The following is a 20,533-nucleotide window of genomic DNA, read 5'->3' as shown; positions in this document are numbered from 1 at the left end:
CTAAGTCTATCGTTGTGTCCGTTAATGTTATTTGATGTCGCTGAACAACGAAAAGACCGCTGTCACCACCACATGTGAGACATGCGACCGACGAACTTCGGGCAGTGACTGGGATGTATGACTGGTAATGATGAAGGGGGGTAGGGGTGTCTGGCGCGGGCCCGGGCGACGATCCAAAATAAAGCTGTCCATTTCCCCTGTGGATTTAAAGAAAACATGCATCAAGTAGCACTAAACAACATGAATATTTGTAATTTATATACCAAATATGAGGAAAATTATAGATTTGAAGTGTAGACTACAGGAAGATAATCAAATTCAAATTGCATCATCCTGATCATGCATGATGATCATGCAATGCAGGATGCATTTAAATGTAGTCTTAACTTTATCTTCTTCCTGAGTGATGAGCGACTGCAAACAACTGATTATTATGTCGCTTTTAAAGAAGGTCTGTCACATTGCAGTAATTTATTTTCTTTTTGAATTATGTGACTTATCTTGTGTGGAGGGTGATTAAATAAAACAAATGATGTGATATTGAAAAAAGTTAATAAATTAATTAAATAAAGTCAAAGATGTTGCTGGTTGAGCTATTAATCCTGTCTTGAGGCCCTTGACACAAAGTTGCCAATAGTATTGGCCTTGATGATGTCCTGGGGGAGTTCATTCCAGGAAGGTTTTGATACTATAGGTTCAACAGTGGGGGGCAAAGTTGTTGGTTGCGACTTCCTGGCAAAAGGAATTACAGTCTAGAGTAGATCTAGACTAACTTTTAATTTTGATCAAGATCTAGAGGTGTACTGTTTGAAATCAACCGTCCAGGTAAATCAGATAAATAAACAATGTATATGTAATTGAGAAAACATGCAAACAGATTTGCCTTTTGTATATAAGATTAGAACCATAACAAATCATTTTTCTGCTCATCAGGAATAAAAGCATGAAACTTCAATGAAAAAAGAAAAAACACATCAAGATGTCAGCCACAGAGCAAGAAGGGAAATCGTCCAACGGCAGTGAAACAACAGAAGGGGAGAGTGAGAAACAACCAGATGGCTCGATTCCATCCCTAGAAGGAGAGAGAGAAAGCCTTCAAGCAGAGGAAGAAAGTTTGAAGTCAGACTCTCAAGAAAGGAGTGGTTCCACCGCTGGAAAGTCAGAAACTAGTGGCCAAGACCGTCAAGAAGTGGAGAGCGTAAAGGAAGATGGTGCTGATGGAGGGAAGGAAGGATCAGATGAGCAGGCTGGATCTCAGGTTTGAAACCGTCTTGTTGTTTTCTACTAATGAGAGCTGTTATATAGCATGCAAAATGTGAATTACTGTTTGAAATGTAAAAGATAATTGTATAAAATTGCCATTTATAAGTTTGTTTATTTCACATGAAGTAGATGTGTCCACCATTTGCAAGTTGTCACAAATCAAACGAAATTTATATAGCAATCAAAGTATGTTGATTGAAATCAAGGCTAGTGAAATGCTCCATATTAGTTTGACTTTATCAGATCTCCAGATGTGTAGCTATATGTACAAATTTACATGAAGTGTTACAGTTCAATTATTTGCATATCTCCTCCCCTCCTTCAGATAAGTACAGAAACATCAGAAGAAACAGAAACAGCCGACTCTTTCAGTTCGGCTGACATTCATACTTCAAGAAGAGGACGGTCCAGGAAGAAGAAAGATGAACCTGTTATACCGGAAGGAGAACATACCGTTACACTCTCGGTTGTGATTGCTAAGGCCATACCAACAGGTATATCGATCAGTACAAATTTAGGACTCAATCAAGACTGTCATTTAATGCAGAATTATCTTCAACCCCCTCATAATACATGTTAGTAGAGGGGTTTGAACCATAAGTTTCCTTTCAGCCGAAGAGGTGACCTTTATTATACATCTACAGAAGGTTGAGATAAGGGTCAATGAGCCTGAAAGCTATTAAAATTCCATTTTTTATATGTTTATTTTTATTTTTGTATTAAGTGATCTGTTATTGGAACAGACCAAGGTCAATGTTGATTTTAGCCTATTGCATTTTTCTAATACATATACCAGTACTGTCAAATCAAATATTTACATTTTGACCATGTTCAACTTTTCATCGTCCTGATTTGCTGCATTAATTTTTATATAATTTTTTTCCCAAATACTTTTTCAACTTTTATTGGATTTTGTTCATTGTAAGTAAGAAAAAGTAATCATTTCAATATCATGTCATTTTCATCTACCTCAACAGTGGATGACCCAGACATGCCAAAGTTGGAGGATGTGATGAAGAAGAAGAAGCAGAGGATAGTGGAGGCGCCCAAGGCACAGGGCTACTACCACTGCCAGTATTACCTGCTTCCCGATGATGCCGAGCCCATCAGAACGGATGTGGTGACGTTTGGTATGGCAGCTAAGATCTACACAGAGCATGATTCGAAGGTGCTAAAGACGTGGCAGGAGGGAGATCTGACATGGGTTGCTTGGTCACATAGGTAAGATGTTGGATTCGTTGTGTTGTTGAGTTTTTTAATTTGAGGCTTCATCAGGGCCCTGTTGCATAAAAATTACCATCGATTGTAACTTTGCCATCAGTGGCAACTACCATGGTAACAGGGCTCAAGAGCCAATCAAAATCAAGGTTTCCATTGTAGTTGCCATTGATGGCAAAGTTACCATCAATGGTAAGTTGTGTGCAATAGGGCCCAGGTGTATGTTTTAGATGAAACAGATTGAAATCAGAAGTAATTTACACAGACAAAAAAAATCACAGAACCCATCCATGTTCCATTCCTGGGTTGATAAATAATATGTCACATGACTTTGTAAGGGTATTTTTTTTTGCCCCATTTTCATAAAACTTGGTGTCAAAAGATGCACAAGATTTGAATTAAAAAAGTTACCATGACCTGTGTCACATTGTCCATGCATCACAACATTTCTGGGGGTCTTATTAGAGTATAAAAACACATTTGATCACTGTACTGATGCTAGTATCATTTTTCCTCTCTCATACCCAGCCACAAACTTCATGTCACCAAGGATGTGCTCCTGAAGCTCTTCAACCATAACCTAGAGCTACGGGTGTGGGAATCTAGAGAGAAGGTCGCTCCGAAAGCCCGGTTCGACCGCCCCAAGGCATTCCGCTTGCCCCACGGTAAGCCAGGAGAGGATGCACAAGACATAGGTGGAGTGAGGTCTCTGGTCCTCAAGCAGTCCATGAGTTATGAGGCCTTGCAACCTAGGAAATCGTGCCTTGACAGACCTGTACCAACAAAGGGACCACCTGAAATGGGAGATATGAAGCAGTACCAGAAAAGAGGTATGATGTGGTGTATGATGATGGTGGTGGTGGTGGTGATGATGATGATGATGGTGGTGGTGGTGGTGGTGGTGGTGGTGGTGGTGGTGGTGGTGGTGGTGGTGATGATGATGATGGTGGTGGTGGTGGTGGTGGTGGTGGTGGTGGTGGTGGTGGTGGTGGTGGTGGTGGTGGTGGTGGTGGTGGTGGTGGTGGTGGTGGTGGTGGTGGTGGTGGTGGTGGTGGTGATGATGATGATGATGATGATGATGATGATGATGATGATGATGATGATGATGATGATGATGGTGGTGGTGGTGGTGGTGGTGGTGGTGGTGGTGGTGGTGGTGGTGGTGATGATGATGATGATGATGATGATGATGATGATGATGATGATGATGATGATGATGATGATGATGATGAAGAAGATGGTGGTGGTGGTGGTGGTGGTGGTGGTGGTGGTGGTGGTGGTGATGATGATGAATAGAATAGATCCAATAAATAATGTAATTTTGTTTCATCAGCCTTTTTCAATGTATTACGAACCATATAACCAATCAGTTCATGTTTAATATCTTAATCTTAAATCGTTCACGTTTTGCAGATGAAAAGGGGAGGTTACTTCCTGATGCAAAGCCCAGTCGTTCACACTCAAACGAAGGTTCCAAGGCACTGCTGCCAAAGCCCCCTTTTGCTTCTGAACACACAGTCAAGCTCCATGCTTCACACCACGAATCCCAATCTGCAAGGAAAACGAGCAAAGCAGATAGCACCGCTACATCCAAACTCACCCAGAGAGCAGCCAGCTCACCTCCACACAGCAAGGATAGCACGCAGGCTAAGAAAGAGAGCTTGTCAGCCATGCAGGGAAAAGATGGAGTCAATGGAGTCGATGGAGGAACTCCTCGGTCAGGTATGTGATCACTGACACTTTTGAGCCGAGTAGCTTGAATTGTAATGCTCCCCAGGGAGTGGAGAAAGTGCATACATTGTGTGCGGGCAAGCCAGAATCCGATGACTGGGGTAATAATGTAAAGCGCTTAGAAACTCGGGACATTCCTGATGTATTAAGCACTATATATAAGCAAAAATATTATTATTATTTTGATAATCCCCGTAGAAACAAATGATTGATAAGTTTAGTCTGATTATGTTCATGTTACATAGACTATGAATTTCCACATTTCATGTCTTGTCTTTTGCCTTTTTCGATGCCAACATGAACAAACATGTGACTCTTTTCCAAATGTACTCTTGTTTTGTATTCAATGATTTTCTTTGTTTTTACTGAATAAATAATAATAATTAAAAACAAAAAAATTATGTTCTATATCCAGCAGGCTAGATAAATTAAAGGCTTTATATGATTGGCTGATTTTAGAAGTGTATAGATAACATTTTCAAGTAACAAGTTTTCAATTGTGCATCTTTTTTTGCATCCTGCACGTCTATTGAAAACATCTTCTGCTTGAGTATTCTGAAGGCATTATTAGACCAGTCATTATGATGAGAGTTTCCCAGTAGATTAAGGGAGAATGAAACATATACATGTATTATACTCAGAGCTTTTACAAGTAGGACAATGCAAAGAGAACTAAGCCATAAGAATGGATAAACAAGGAGCATGGTCAATGAACATCCAGATAGCCAAAGACTAAGACAGGAAACTTGCAGAGTCAAGTAGAGAGAGACGAGGAATAACCGTTAAAAAAATTTGTCAGTAGCCTTTCAAAAACATTGTAAGATGAATACTATTAGTATCCTATCCTTAATACAGGAGGTACAATATTATTATACTTTATAGGAGGCTTATAAAATAACAACATGTTACACCAAGGTTATGTGCTTCACGAGAGCGTTATCACGGTTCTTCATTTACTGCATGTATTTTACTGTTACAAGTCTGTCACAAGGTGGCGCCATTTCACTATTAATTTTGGGACATAGTGACTAATCTCATTACAAATACATACAAGAGAGAAGATATCTTAAAGGCCGGCTGTACTAGTTCAGCCAAAAGGGATTAGACCACCCAGTGAGGTCACTGACAGGTGGCTATCTCATTAACTCAGCTCTCAATTAACATAAGAAAAAGAGGATCGTAGGGGACCAACAGGCACCGATTGGGGAAGTTTTCTATATAGATGGAGCAAGTAGCTACAAGTAGTACAGCGGGGCTTTGATTTATTTATTTACATATTTATCCTTATTTTAATACTTTTAATCTGCCAGGTACGCGGAGGGTGTTCAAGGACTCTCCTATGCAGAGAGAAGCCAAGAGGAAATCCTATAAAGCCGAGCAAGCAGCAGCAGCTAATGCTGCACACATCAAGAAGTATGGCAATGCCTGCATCCCTATCAGAATGAAGCTACTCTTTGCAGGTAAAACAAATTTGTAGTTCATCTTCATTCCACGTCTATATTCATTCTCAGCTTTAAAAAGAAAAGGTTCCTTGTTTAGTAGCACAAGAAGTTGCATTTTGAATTCATGGAGGCATCCTCATGTTACCCACAGGGCAATAATTTGTGTATATCATCACACTTTTTGTTAGTGATGCATAATATGTCTTAGCTGGAGAGTCTTAGCTGGAGAGGTGTTCTGGCGTTGAAGTGTCTGGATGGACAAGCTCAAAACAAGCTTTTTAATTGCACTGCCTCCCTCAGTATTATCTTGTTCTTTTAATGCAAAATACTTAAAATTGAGATGATTGTTAAATGTTATGTTAAAACGTAAATATTCTGTATGTATTTATATATTTATTTACATGTATGCACCTTCAAATGTCTAAAAACAAATTTTACATATTTTTTACATGACAATAAATTATCTTGAAATCTTAAAAAATCTTGAAATCTTGAAATATACATAATGTACACATGCACCATTGATTAAAGATCATCATCCAAGCCATAATTGTCGGTTTAAATCTAAAAGAATTGTCATTGGTTCTGCAAAAATCAGGAACAGGAAAGAAAAAAATAGAAATAAAGAAAAAAAAAACCTCTTACCCTTATTTAGCTTCAGCTCACCGGTGGTGCTGCTAAACATCTGTCTTAGCTTTTCCATATGTAATAGAAATGGACAAGTTAGCTTTTTTTGTCCCAAATGTCACATTTATGACAGCAACTGTAAGTGATATTTGGCACAATGGGAGCCATATCCCGGGGAAATACCATCATTTTATTTCAAGCCCGAAAGAGGATATTGGTTTATAGCTCATGGGAAGTTTGATCAGGAAGTAGTCTCCTGGCAATATTTCAAAGACACTTAGAAATGTCTATCGCAACAATAGATGCTATATTAAACATGCAGCATTGAAAAGCCCCAAATTGTTTTTAAATTTGATTGTACAAATGATCTCACCTTCCACTTTTGAAGGGCAGAGAACTTTAATTTTGCAAAATTTGTAAATGGTTGAAAGATGATGTCCTAGTTCGCAGAAACTTTCAGATATATGACCATCCAAAGAAAACACGTAGAAATACAAAATGATATTGATCAAAATTCCTCTGTAGATCTGCCATTGTACATTAATTCTCAATGCACTTTTGAAAAGAAATCTTTGACCTCTGGTGAAACCCCAATACCCCATGTACCTTCCTAGTATCAATAACAGGGGCACCTGAATTATTATCTCATGACAAGTTGCTAAAAGTGTGGTTCTATTGTTTAGCTTGGCATTGAAAGAAGATATTAAAAAAACAAAAAAACAATAAATGGGATAAAAGAAATAATAGATTCTGGTAAATATTGTTGCTTTAAACAATCTGTTGTGTGCAGATACATCTATTAAATCAAATTTGAAATATGTATTCCTTAGTTCAGAATTTGTGTTATCTTTCTGATTACTAATGTAATTGATTTTAGAGGCTACCAGCAAAAGATTTTGTTCTTTAATTGGATTTAGATATATATTCTTGTTATTTTTAATTCTAATTTTGTTATTCATTACATACGTCAGCTATAATAATTTTGAATATTTTGTAGATTTGAAGACCGTCACCAATCGCCTCGAGTCACCTGTGGTAGGAATCAAGGACGTCTTCATCACTGTATCTCTGGACGGCCCTCTCATGTCCCCAGACCAACGATTAGAACTTAACCCCTTGGTCCTCAAGGTAGTCTCTGCCTTAGGTATGCCTGAAACGCCGCTGAGCCATGCCGAGCTGGGGAGGAGATGTATGCCTGTACATACGTCGTACAAGTTCTGCAAGCAATCCGAGTACAAGAGCAGGAGGAGGGAGCACAGTAAGAACATCTACTGGGATGACATCAATGTAGAATTACTGGGTGAGTTGAATGAAGGCAGCTGTAGAATGCTCCATTGATCACTTGCTTTAGTGATGTCTGTTATAAGGTTGCTAAACAAACATGAATAGTTTGAGGGTACTCATTGATAGGATCATATTGTTTAAAGAAATAGGTTATTGAATGCCTCTAATACCCAATGGCATCCAAGCTCTTTGACTTGGTTTTATATTTAGGAACGCGCATGCAACAGAGAATGTTGTCTTTAAATGAAATGTATGTGGATTGATATGAAATGGATTCCTTTTGTAGGACACTGTATATCGCAGTCACTTTGAAAACATTTTGTTCATCATTCCGACTTGTGAAATCAGCTCATGCTACAAACACTTGTACCCCACTCAAGGCCATTCAATATAAATTTGACAGCATAAGAACCATACTTTCTCCATTTAATGCTTGCTTTGAATATGCCAAATAAACTCAGTGTTCTGCATCTTTGTGTTCTCTTCAGGTATCATTCCTAAGGGCGAGCTGCTGGAGTACCTACGTGGAGCTCCTCTTGAGATCCAGGTTCATGACCGAGACAGGAGGCCCGAAGACATCAAACAGAAACCAACTCTGTTTGGTGAAGATACAGAGGATGACAAAATCAGCAATGTAGGCATGGTAGCAAGTAAGTACAGCTTTTAAAACATTTTAAAGCCTGTCTGCACTAGTTTGGCCAGGGGGGATTAGACCTCCCTGTAAGGTCACTGACAGGTGGTTATCTCATCAAATCAGCTCTCAATTAAAGATAAACTCCAGTACTGGTAAAAAAAAATAATAATAATTCTCACAGAATCAAACGAAACTTACACTGAATGTTCAAGATTACAAATAAATGACATGTGCCAAACAATTTTGGAAGAAAATGTATACTGGCTGAGTAATGAGCATAGAAAGACAAGGAAACCAAGGTAGTACCATCCCCGACAGCATGTGTGTTGTCCCATATGTAGCTTTCTATGTGAGTGTTTGTTACTTTACCAAGACTCGGTCAAATTTATTATGATTTTGATGATTCCAGAACCTTGCAGTGCACACCAATACTTACATGCTCCATGATCAACTGTTTCTGATCCTTTCACACCTTTTCTTTCACAATGCAATCGCATTACCAGTACTAAAGTTTATCTTTAACATAAGAAAAAGAGGATCATGGGGGACCAGCAGGCATCGATTAGGCATTGTTTGCTATATAGAGGGCGCAAGTAGCAGTGGGGCTTTAATCCATGTTTTTTTGTCCTAGTGTTTTGAGTTTTGATTCCAGTATGAACTGAATTTGAATCAAAATTCACCAACAACAAAGTAGTACGTGGTTACAAGAAGTATGTCTAAGATCGATGTACATTGTCAAGGGTGGTGTAGTGAGACCTAGGATCCGTTTCACAAAGCCTTTTTTCAATGACAAATGACAAAAATCAGTGACAAATTTACTGATAACCAATCAGAAGCAAGGATTTCACTATCTTATAACAAAAACTGTCATTTGTCACTGATGACAAGTTTTGTAAAATGGGGCCCTGACTATAGCTTAAGTGCTAATGATGTTTTGTTGAATAATGTTTAACAGAAAGGATTTGTATTGAAAGCTGTGCTTGCATTTCATATAGTTTTTAGCGATTCCTTGTTGACTGACATTTGAGAGTATTGTTATAAAAAGTAAAAGACATGTCTTGATGGACATCTTATAAATGGCATAATGCTTTTCACAAGATGCTTTAAAATACACGTATAGTTGTAAAAGGCATGTCTGTATGAGTCTGTGAGTTTATGCCCAAGAATTGTGTGTGTGTTGCTACTCTTTTGGTCAGTACTAAAAATATTAAAAACACTTGTCTTTTATTTTCTTGCTTTAAAGTTTAAAAACTACACACATTCCCTGTCTTTAAAAAATCTTATCAATAGCATATAATGCCTTTCACAAGATGCTTCAAAATCCTTGTATAGTTTTTTAAAAGGCATGTCTTTTTGTGTCTCTGAGTTCACGCCCAAGAAATCTAAATCACTCTTGTCTTTTATACTTGCTCTCAGGTAAGAGAACAACACACAATCCTTTCAAGGGAAGAATCAAACCATGGGATCCTTACGGCATCGCTAAGATCGACCTGTCTGGCTTGCTCCTTGGTGAAAAGATCATCTACCAGACATCACCCATCCATAACTGCCCCCTCCCTGATCTATTAGGGAGGGGTGTGAAGAACAATAGGCTGATGGGTGTGTCCAACGCAGCTGATGGGCCAAGTGAGTACTCAATGACTTTTCATATTTATATTGAGTAATTGTACCTTCTAAGGATTTTAAAATTAAGAAATTTGAGGCACTTAATTTAAACTTAAAGATAAAGACCAGTTATGGTCATGCGATTGCATTGTGAAAGAAACGTTGTGGAATCAATCAGAAAAGGTTGATCATCTAGCATGTAAATATTGGTGTGTACTGCAAGGTTCTGGAATCTTCAAAATGATAAGAAATTTGGCTCAGTCTTGGTAAAGTTACAAGCACTGTACACAGAAAGATGTATATGGGACTACGCGACATGTGCGTTATATCTATCAGGTACAAATAGATATAATAATGTACCAAATATATCAATTAGTAGGTGGTTTCTCTGCAAAATTTGTATGATCACGTATTAGTCAAAACATATTCTTTCACATGATTGGTAATAAGAGCTTCCATTTCATTTTTTGAGAGGGGGGCGTTTCCAAAACTGGTCTTTACCTTTAAGATAAGTTCAGATTATTACAGATCAAAAACTAGCTTTGCTGTTATACAAATGGTCAGCGCATTCACATTGTAATCATCTCACCATCCATTATGCTTCAACAGAGGATGAGCCATTGCCTGTTGGTCACTATATCGATTCAGGGGCGAGGTTAAAGGTCAGGCTGGAGGTCGCACATGCCATCACGACCCCACAGGAAGTGCAATCCAAACCAGAGGTGGAAACTCACTCAGAGGTAAGAAATTGTTCCAGTTCTTTATGAAAGACCTTAGTGTATGCTGTTAGATCTCTGCAAAAAATGCAGATGTCATACATTTTTCATTTTCTTTGTTATTGTTATTATTGCTTTATTTGGTATTTTATAGATGATGTGATGTACATGTTGGCTTAAGACATGGCAACTATTTAATGGCAAGCCTAGTTGTTCTAGATTAACCTGCCAGGAGTTGGGGGAAAGGGAAATATTGAATCTCCATGGCCATTCTTATCCATGACAGCCAATGTGATTCATTCAAATCTAAAATCAATAATAATAATAAAATATTCTGCTTTTATATAGCGCTTCATACAAATGTCTCTAAGCACTTTACATATATACTATTACCCTGGTCATGTATGTTGAGGACTGTACTTTTAAAGAAAATTGGAAAAGATTGCTGTTGTGATGCAAGTCAAATCATGAAATCATGTAATGGTCTGATGTACCGTATCCAAATGTCTCTGGTTATAACTTAATTGCATTGTTATTCCTTAATTGCCTTCCCATGCAGTGCCCATTCTCTTGTCTCGTCTATGTCTTTGGCTACAAGAACACCAAGTTCCTTCACCAGCTTCTCAGACTAGTAATATCAATCAATGCCGAGGCCTTGGACCTGGGACATCTACCAGATCATATCGTAGAAGCAGCTTTATCAACCTACAAACTCTCCACGTAAGTTCTCCCATTCTGAAACCCATTTCTTAATTGTGCTTCATGAGGCTTTCTTTAAAGGCATCGTTTAACAATGTTAAATCTGAGATGAACGCGGCCCAACGTGTTATCAGTGTCTGTGATATGGTGTAACATTGAAGCCCTAAAAAAAATTGTGCTTCAAAGTGAAAATCTTTGAGTGACTGCGGTTTTACCATACTCATTTTCCCGAATAGACTGTAGTGTTATAAAAACAATTAAGTAAATGAAAAATTTCGATTTTCAATCATAAATATCTTGATAATCAGACAGGCGATCGATCGGCTTGTATAATTCATAGGATTCCGGACTGACCTACAGGTTTATAATTATGATTGCAACATAAGCTAAATCTAGGATATTGTTTCAGAACCTGAGGCAATGTACCAATTCACTTTAAGGGCTATCTAATCAGAGTCAATACTGAATATGCATATGTGGCATACAGTCGAACCCGTCTTATAGCGGCCACCTCTATATGAAGACCACCTCTCTATAGTAGTCAGTTGTATTGCCTCCCTCTTGGAAGAAACGTGTGTTGACGAACCTGTCTACAGTAGCCACTTTTTGTGTTTCCCTTGGGTGGCTTTATGATAGACAGGTTTGACTGTAATTATAAATAACCCTTTAATATGTGGGGGCTTTTTCAAACCGTACCTGGTATTACAGGGAAGGGGAAAATGTTGTGAACAAATTACCCTATACTGCTTTGAAGAAGAAGCTCTTTCCATTAAGCATCCTTTCACGTGACACTCTGATGGGGCCTGAACAAGACTCCAAGTCATACTGATTAGAAAGCCTAGTACCATAAAGAATAATTTTGAATTTGTCTTGAAATATATTGATTTCATCTGTCATTTGTGATAGAATATGAATTTGAAGTAAACTTTTAATCAAAATGTATACTTTTGAATATCACCTGAATATTGCGTACCATGGCATTGTAGGAGGTTGTACACTTTTGTACAGGTTCGTTAGTATTTGCAGAGGCCTAAGGTATATCTATTCAATTTAATCAGAATAGTATAGTAGTCTTTGTATTTGCCAAAGGTAAAGATTTGCAAAAGTTAGCATGTGTCTATAGAGACACGTTGACAAACAATTTTCATCGTCAATGTTTTGTAATCCATTCTTCATTTTCAGGGCTCAGCAGAAGAGTTCAGACCTGGACATCGTGACTGGTTTCCAGATTCTGGATGGAGAGAAACATATATTTGTTTTAGAGGGACTAAGAGACTATTCTATCAACAAGCTGTGGTCCAGTCTACCAAGACCACAAAAACAAGGTAATTATCTTTTTGCTGTAGTATATATTTTGCCAATTTTTTTTATCCATTTTACATAGTATATATGTAAGTGATTCCACTTATATATGATTTTGAAATATTGAATGAAGTATTTTATAGTGCATTGAGCAAACATAGTTGAAAAGACAGATTAGAGAATATTTTGGTAGTACAGTACTATATTTTGATGATATTTTTTTTAAAGAAAGAAAAAAACTTAGAATATAGCTATGACTGATTTAAGATATATTTTCATTTCCTGTAATAGTTTTAGCCATTGAAAACTTCTAAATAACAATTCATATTTCAATATTGACAGATGTTGTGCGGCTTCACCCTAGCTTTGCTTAAATGTACAGATCGAGCAATGAATGTTATCATGAATCCATGTCCTTGCCCTACTCCTCATATTTCTTTCTTTTCACAGATGGAGTAATCTTTGAGGCCCTGTACAATTCCGATATGATGTTCAGTGAGAGGAAGTATGCTGCCCTCGATGTTGACCTGTGTCGCATCAAGCTGCATGAGCCTATGTCTGTAATCGTCAAGCAGCCGTTGCTGTACGTCAGAGACATGGTGCCAAGGCCTTGCTTTGAGGCACTCATCAAACTTGATCAGGTAAGGATGTCAAAGATTTTCAATCTTTAAGTAGTGATCAAAAGAGAGATGCCCATTATTATTAACAAATCTAAGGTATGGTTCAAGACTGAACAAAATTGTCTCTGAAATATCTGAACACTAGAAATGATTGAAAACAGTGCCTGAAAAGGAAGTGTTAAATTTTAATGAGCATGCATATTTGATTTCTGAGTGGCATAAAGTGGGAATTCTTTGATTTCCATTTTGATTGCCACTGCATCACAAATCCTGTAATGATTAAACATACTGATACAGGGAAACATGCATGTTCTGGTCCTTCATTATCTTGCATATTTTGGGGCAGTTTTGTGCCTCTTTAATTGTGCAGAATAGACTAGTGAACAGTGTCTACTAGGAATTTTAATTAATTTCCAATGTTTTTAAGATTTATTAAACAGTGAGAGATATATATTTTTTTTTCAACAGAAGCACTCATGCATAATTCCAAAACTCTTACTGCTCAGTTCTTCATACAGTAAGAATAAAACCGAGGATAGCTAATTATTCCATTTCTTTTCATTTAACAGTTGGTAGGTCAAGATAAACTGAGGAATGTGAATAAGAATGACCTGTACCCCTCGGCCGATTCTATTATCTCATTGAGTAGAGAGTTTGGTGTTCCTCTAACTACAGCTGACTTTGAAGGTGAGTTACTTCACAATTCTACTAATAACAATAATAATCTGGATTTATCATAGTGCTGAATACAAAATACCGTCTCTAAGCACTTTACAGATATTACTTCCCCGGTTATCGGATTCATTATAACGCCCAATGTGCACCATCTCCACCCCCTGGGGAGTATTCCTACCATATAGTCACCGTGAGGGTATATGGCAATTACTAACACAAAGGATTTTCGTCAAACGGTTTTGATAACATAGCTACAGTCTATTGGGAAAAATGATTATGGTAAAAACGGTCACTAAAATATTTTTACTTTCTTGAGGCACTTTATGATCATTTTGAAGTGCAATTTTGTTAGGGCTTGAATATTACACCATATCACAGACATAACATGTAGGGCCATGCATCTCAGATTAAACATTGTTAAACGATGCCTTTAATCACACATATTTCTTGTATTCAGATTTGAAGGAGCGTGATGAGCCGGTATACCTGAGTGAGGATGCCATCCGATCCCACTCTGCCTCCCAGGTCCTGCCCAGTCTTAGACATCGTAGGATCTGGACCCCGCTAGAGATCTACAATCCAGACTACATCATGTACAAGGAGCAGATGGATCTCATGGGTCCAATGCATGACTTCATCAAAGAGAACATTGTAAGTCAACATACCTCCTCCTTCTTTTTTAATTAAAACAAACAAACTTTTTGTTGTCCTCTTTTCTTGCAAGTGCATTGCATGGATCATATAAAAGGCTTATGGCAAATAGTTTTGATAAGAATTTCACCATTGAATCACTTGGTTTTTCTTCTTCAAATTGAATATTATTTTAGCTCTGTACCATTAAAGACTAATTAACACCTACTGTTCTTATATATCAAGAAAAATATTTTTTTCAATCAGTTAAATCAAATGATGCCATCTTTCTTTTATCTTTGAAAATTGCTCCTTTTTCAGGGATGTGAGGAAATGTTTACGGTTTTGAGAACTTCTAGACTTTAAGAGAACATTAAAGATGTTTTACTCTTTTTTAAGCATAATAAATCTTAACTTTTCCTCCCAAGGTTTGAGTTAAATTGTATTAGCTGATATGAAAATGTAATTTAATTTTTTTTTATATTTCTTTTAAAAAAAATCAGAACCATGTGAACCAAATAAGCGAAGAGAACACAGCTAAGAAGGTGAAACCACGTACCATTCGCATCGAACCTGTCAATGGTGTGGCTCATAATTACAGCTCACAGACACTCAATGCTACAGAACAAGCCAAGGAGCTACTAAGACAAGAGCTTGCACAAGTAAGTATTGATATTTTTTTCATGTATATGTTTTTCGTAGATAAATAATGTCAACAAGTTTGGATTGGTCAGTGGCTCTTCTTATTTTAGCCCTGTGAATTCATCTGGAAGTCTTTGTCATTGCCATAATTGAAATGATATTATTGGTCAGTTCCCCCTGAAATGCAATTTTTTTTTTTTAAGATTCAGTTGGATTTGTTTTATATGTATTCTATGTATTTGACCCATTTGTTTTATTTCACCCCCTCCCCTTAGAATAACTAAACCAGCCCCAAAACTGAATCGATACCCAAACCAAAGTCCAAGTGATCTCCTTAGGGGTCGCATCTAGGATAGTTATTGTTCAAGATAAAAATTCTGAAATTCTGAACTGTATATTTTGTCCGCTTTTTTTGTCTGTCATGTTCATAGTGAGGGTAATAGTATATCTGTAAAATGCTTAGAAACATCATAGATGTATAAAGCGCTATATAAAAGCAGAGTATTGTTATTATTATGTTTCAAATTTTGATTCTGCAGGAACCAGACAGACGGTTCACCTACTGCAAGGATTTCAACTCCGCCTCCGTCGTCCCCGTCAACGTGGAAGCCGTCAAGAAGGCAGAGGAGCAGAGGTCAAAGGGCGCGTATCAGACTGACGATGGTTTCGTCTATCCAGGGATACCAGCATCGATGGAGAGCAACGTGCATCCCAAGAAACCTGACCCTGCAAGGAGGGATGAACTGAAGGAGGTGAGTGGAATACAACTAAGATGGGATTGGTCAGCTTGATCCTACTTGATACAGTCAAACCTGCTTTAGTGACCACCTGTCTACAAAGACCACATTTTTTTGTTTCCCTTGAAAATGGTTTCTCATTGAAACTTACACTGAAGGAACCTGTCTACAAAGACCACATTTTTTGTTTCCCTTTGGCGGTCACTATAGACAGATTTGACTGTAGTTACGTGTTGTCTGAATATTTGAATGCAGCTTTTGGAATCGATACGATTTTGATATGCTTTTAGAGAAGATCGATACTTGTTGCAGGTTAATTCTTGTAGCTTTTTCTAATGTTAACTTGTAAAATATAACTCTGGGATATTAGGTTCCATATAAACCCAGTCAGATTGCATTTGGCACAGAAATGAAATCCTCTGTATTCCATTGATGGATGGTAGATCTTAACAGAATGATAATATCGACAACCCTGTATTTGGCTCAAAATCTCAATTCTCTGTACAAAAAAATTAAAAAAAAAAAAAAAATTATATGGTCATTCATACCTATATATGTGAAATATCAAAGAGCTATTAATAGAGATTTTAGAACAGGACTTGTAGTGTGTTTTGCTTTTTGTCTTATCTAAATAATGTGAAACCCATTTTCTATTGACAGTCCTGGATTGAGAACATCCTGCACGACAATGTCCTGAAGCCAACCCTAGAGTATCGCAGCCGATATGAATGGGAGCAGCGGGAACAGGATATGAACCTTTGGCGGAAACCTCTCCCGAGCGGCTTCCAACCTGTCCCGCCCATCACCATCCATCTTGCCGGTGACACCCTCAAAGCCGAGAAACAGGCTGTCAAGGACACCGAGCAAGACGTCTGGAGGTCAAAGGTCAAGGTCTACGATACCCAGATGCACTTCCACAGGGTGGCCACCGAGACGGAGCTGATGGCCGAAGGATTCAAGTCCAGCAACCAGATCGATCGTCTTCGTGGCCTGCTCAAGGACGAGGCTGAGAAGCTGGCCCTGCGGCAGGCGAACTTCCAGGACATGCCGGCTCTGTCGGTGGTCATGAACCCATCGGTTGATACGGCAGCCAGGGAGGCGGGACTACCCATCCCTGAGATGAATGATGATAGAGCATCTATGCTTGGACAGAGACCTATCTTCATGCCTGGTGCCTTCCCTCATGCCAGCCTAGCCTTGTCCAGTAATAGGATACCAATCAAAGATATGGAGCATGCCAAGTTTGAAGAACTCAAAGGATATGATTTCAGGTAAATATTGGGCTTACAAATTTAGAAAATGTACAAAAGTATATCCATTGAGAATTTTTAAACTAGTTTAGAGTACCAAGAGAAATTTCCCAGGAAATGTATCAAAACAGTGTATCAAAATATTAAGGATCGTAGTATTTTGTTTGAAATTACAACAAGATGTAAACATGCTGTTTATCTTTTAAAGTTGAATACAGTATTGTTCAAGCCTCTACGGCGATGTGAATTGCTAAATGAACAATGAATGAATGCAAAGATAAAAATAAAAATACATCTGTACTGTTTTTATGTTAAATAATTAAAGAGTCACCCAAAGTCAACCTGTAGATATTCACACCACCCCATCCTCCTCGGTTCTTCCACTTGAAATGTTGATTGCATCTTTGCCCTTGTTTTCGTCTCACTCACTGGACAGACTTTACCACAAGGATCGAGGACCTGTTCACAAGCGTCTCATCCGACCACTCATCAATTCAGAGAGGGACAATCACCTGTTCAGGAACCTGCCTTCTAAGCCTTACAAAGCCGAGACCAGCAAGCCAAGACCGGGCAACGAATGCTTCCGGAACCCCCCACCAGGCATCTACCCTGCCCACGTTCATACCGAGTTCTACTACCCCGACAGGGAGAAGTTCCTAGCCATGGGCGAAACACAGAAGAATGTGACGCAGAAGAAGAAAGTACTTGAGTCGGCCATGTAGACTGTTATCTTAAAAGTTGATAATATCAATTTGTCTGTTTTCTTGGCCTTTTAAAAGAATACTTCATCCATTGAAGGTGCAAGGGGAAGGAATTTTAGGAAGATATCGTTTAAAAAATGCTATTGCAACAGTCATATCATGCCAGCAACTAATGTTAGATATAAATGTGCCTTTACTATTAAAGTGACATGAATGCTTCAAGTTTTTATGGTGCAAGTTATAGATCATGGAGGTCATGGAATTCAATTTGAAGGAGAAGAGTTTCCAAAGAATACAATTAGAATAGTCTTGAGATGTAGAGAACTTGAACTCACTGTTTATATTTTCAATGTGCCTGATTTTCAGTCGTACCAAACTTAGTTCAAATGTTTCAGATTACTAAGGTGCAAGTGATAGTATTGTGGAAAGAATTGTCAGGAATAATAAATTATTTCAAAGAGCTCTACTGTATTGTTTATATATCATGGTAGCAGCCATACAAGTACAATATTCAATGGATCTTCAAGAAGATCTTTTTTTCTGACAATTATTTGTATTCCACTGTATGCTATTGCTTCAAGTGAACTCTAATATTTGATAAAAGTTGTTCTACTTCAAGCTTTGTGCCTTCACACATACTCAATTTGATTAAGAAGGTTGGAAAGAAAGATATTGATGTTTCATCATCTCTTCAATATCAGCTTGAAGAGTCTCAAGCAGTGGATTAAAAAGATGATAAGCAGTGTAAAGTTTAATGCAGCAATCACTTTGAAATTTTGCCTTTCCATCTTTTGATTGGTTTATGCCATCATCATGTTTCTTCCATTACAGTCTTCATACTATCCTTTTAGAAACGCAGCTTAATATATCATCATCAAATTCAACGTAAAAACGTTCTGAATTGCGTCTTGTAGCTTTGCACATTACATAAAAATGGCATAAAAAATCTTGAATACTTTTGGGGGAAATAACTGAAGTTACTCTGAAGTAACTGAAGTATTGATATCATGAGAAATGTAGATTTGTATATATTTGTAAAAATTATGTATATTGTTATATTAAATATGTAGATTTGAATATATATTTCTGTATAATGTACATATTATATAATGAATGAGATACTCTATAAGAGTGGAATATTTTCTTGAACTTTTCACTTCCATGAAACCTTTTGATCCTGCAACATATGTATTTTTCAATTTCCGTCCATTGTTTATTTATGCACAGCTGTTGAAATTGTTTAATTGCCTGAACACACATAGAATGTATTGCTTCCATTCATATCTCGTTTAAAAATGTCATATATTAGCTTGAAATTAAAAGATAACTATTTACTTAATATATTTCATATGCACTTGGATTCTTCCTTATATAACTTTAAAATGTTGGTGCAATACTTTTTGTCGAAGTAAGTCTATTCCGGAAAGTGAAACCTTTTGTGAACATAGAGCATCCTCTTCAACTTTGACATGTGTTATGTCCTGAACGAATCTATTTAAAATGAGGATGTTCAGCATCATAGCCCGTCATTTAATAGATGCACTGAATCGCCTATCAGTATATTCTTCCATCGTTTAGATAAATCTTTTTTGTTGTTGTATGATTGCATGTCACCTTGATGATGCTACACACAGTGCTAACTTTGACCCACCATTTTTAGAGCTTCATACATTTCCAGCACACCTTGTACAGTATATGTAATAAAAGAAATGCTAACAAAAACATATCCGATTGCATTCATTTGTCTCTTTATTTCAAGCATTTAATAAAGACTGCATCTTCCTTGAAAATACAGATTCTATATCTTTCTAAAGTAACATATTTTCCATCAAAGTGTCCATAATCTTGACCTAATACAATGGGAGTAGAAACCAGTACAAAAATATTGTACAGAAATTGGCAAAGTGGTTCTTTACAATATACACTGTATGTTGCACATGGTAAGCATGTTATACATTGTGTATATTAAGAATTTTTCGTAGAGGGGGGAGGGATGGTGGTAGTGGTTGAGTACAATGAAATACTCAATTATCACACATATTTCTGAAGAAAATTCATTAGGGTGAAAGCGATAAAACTTCTCAAATAAAGTCTCTCCTTTTCAATGGACTTAAACAAACTTACTGTGATAAACAATACAATGGCCAACAAATAATGTCTTCATTTTGGTCACACTTTCTATTACAAAAGCACTGTTTTTTCTTTTCTTTCACCAATTTTCCCCATTAAAACAGTGGATTGCACAATGTACTCTTGTAAAGCTTACTCAAAATTGATAAAATCTTCTGCATCTACTATATTTTTATATTTTAGGGCAATTTTTTTTTCTTCTTCAAGTTTTGGAAGTTAAAGAGTTTGTCTAATATTTCAGAACTTAATCGATTGTTTGATTTGACTACAAATTCAGATGACCAGATAAAACAATGTTGGGATGATACTGAGCTTTCTCTTATTTCGCATACCAGTGATTTAAAAAATCTTTCTGGGCTTCACACAAGTACATGTAGTAATACAGTGTTATATTTAAGAATAAATGGTTTCTTGCAATAAGTATATATTTGGCTTCAGGCTTCAGTTTAGAATTAAATAATGCTTCTTTCTTCATGCATTCTTTAGATTATATTTCATGCAATTTAGTCTATGGTATAAAACAATGTTTATATATCTCTGTTACATTTGAAATTTGATATTTACAACATTGTACAACACAATTTAAATACATGATATCATTCATACTAAAAAAACTTCTCTTCAGTT

The 20,533-nt window shown here is 37.1% G+C and overlaps 1 protein-coding gene across 1 annotated transcript; it reads left to right on the top strand.

The window, feature by feature from the left end:
- The first annotated feature begins 606 nt into the window (after positions 1–606).
- Positions 607–19,300, top strand: LOC763141. The gene is made up of 19 exons (XM_031000237.1): positions 607–1,258; positions 1,589–1,757; positions 2,241–2,484; positions 3,010–3,311; positions 3,895–4,203; positions 5,523–5,672; positions 7,279–7,581; positions 8,054–8,215; positions 9,616–9,825; positions 10,414–10,544; positions 11,080–11,240; positions 12,402–12,544; positions 12,972–13,162; positions 13,711–13,828; positions 14,274–14,467; positions 14,950–15,108; positions 15,628–15,840; positions 16,486–17,096; positions 17,512–19,300. Exons 1-19 carry the CDS (start codon positions 980–982, stop codon positions 17,795–17,797), a joined length of 4,335 nt encoding a protein of 1,444 aa, XP_030856097.1. The 5' UTR covers positions 607–979; the 3' UTR covers positions 17,798–19,300.
- Positions 19,301–20,533: the final 1,233 nt, after the last annotated feature.

This window comes from Strongylocentrotus purpuratus, unplaced genomic scaffold, assembly GCF_000002235.5.
Source record: "Strongylocentrotus purpuratus isolate Spur 01 unplaced genomic scaffold, Spur_5.0 spur5_scaffold_6, whole genome shotgun sequence".
NCBI lineage: Eukaryota > Metazoa > Echinodermata > Echinoidea > Camarodonta > Strongylocentrotidae > Strongylocentrotus > Strongylocentrotus purpuratus.
The sequence above is the reverse complement of the archived record's forward strand: the minus strand, read 5'-3'. Positions and strand labels throughout refer to the sequence as shown.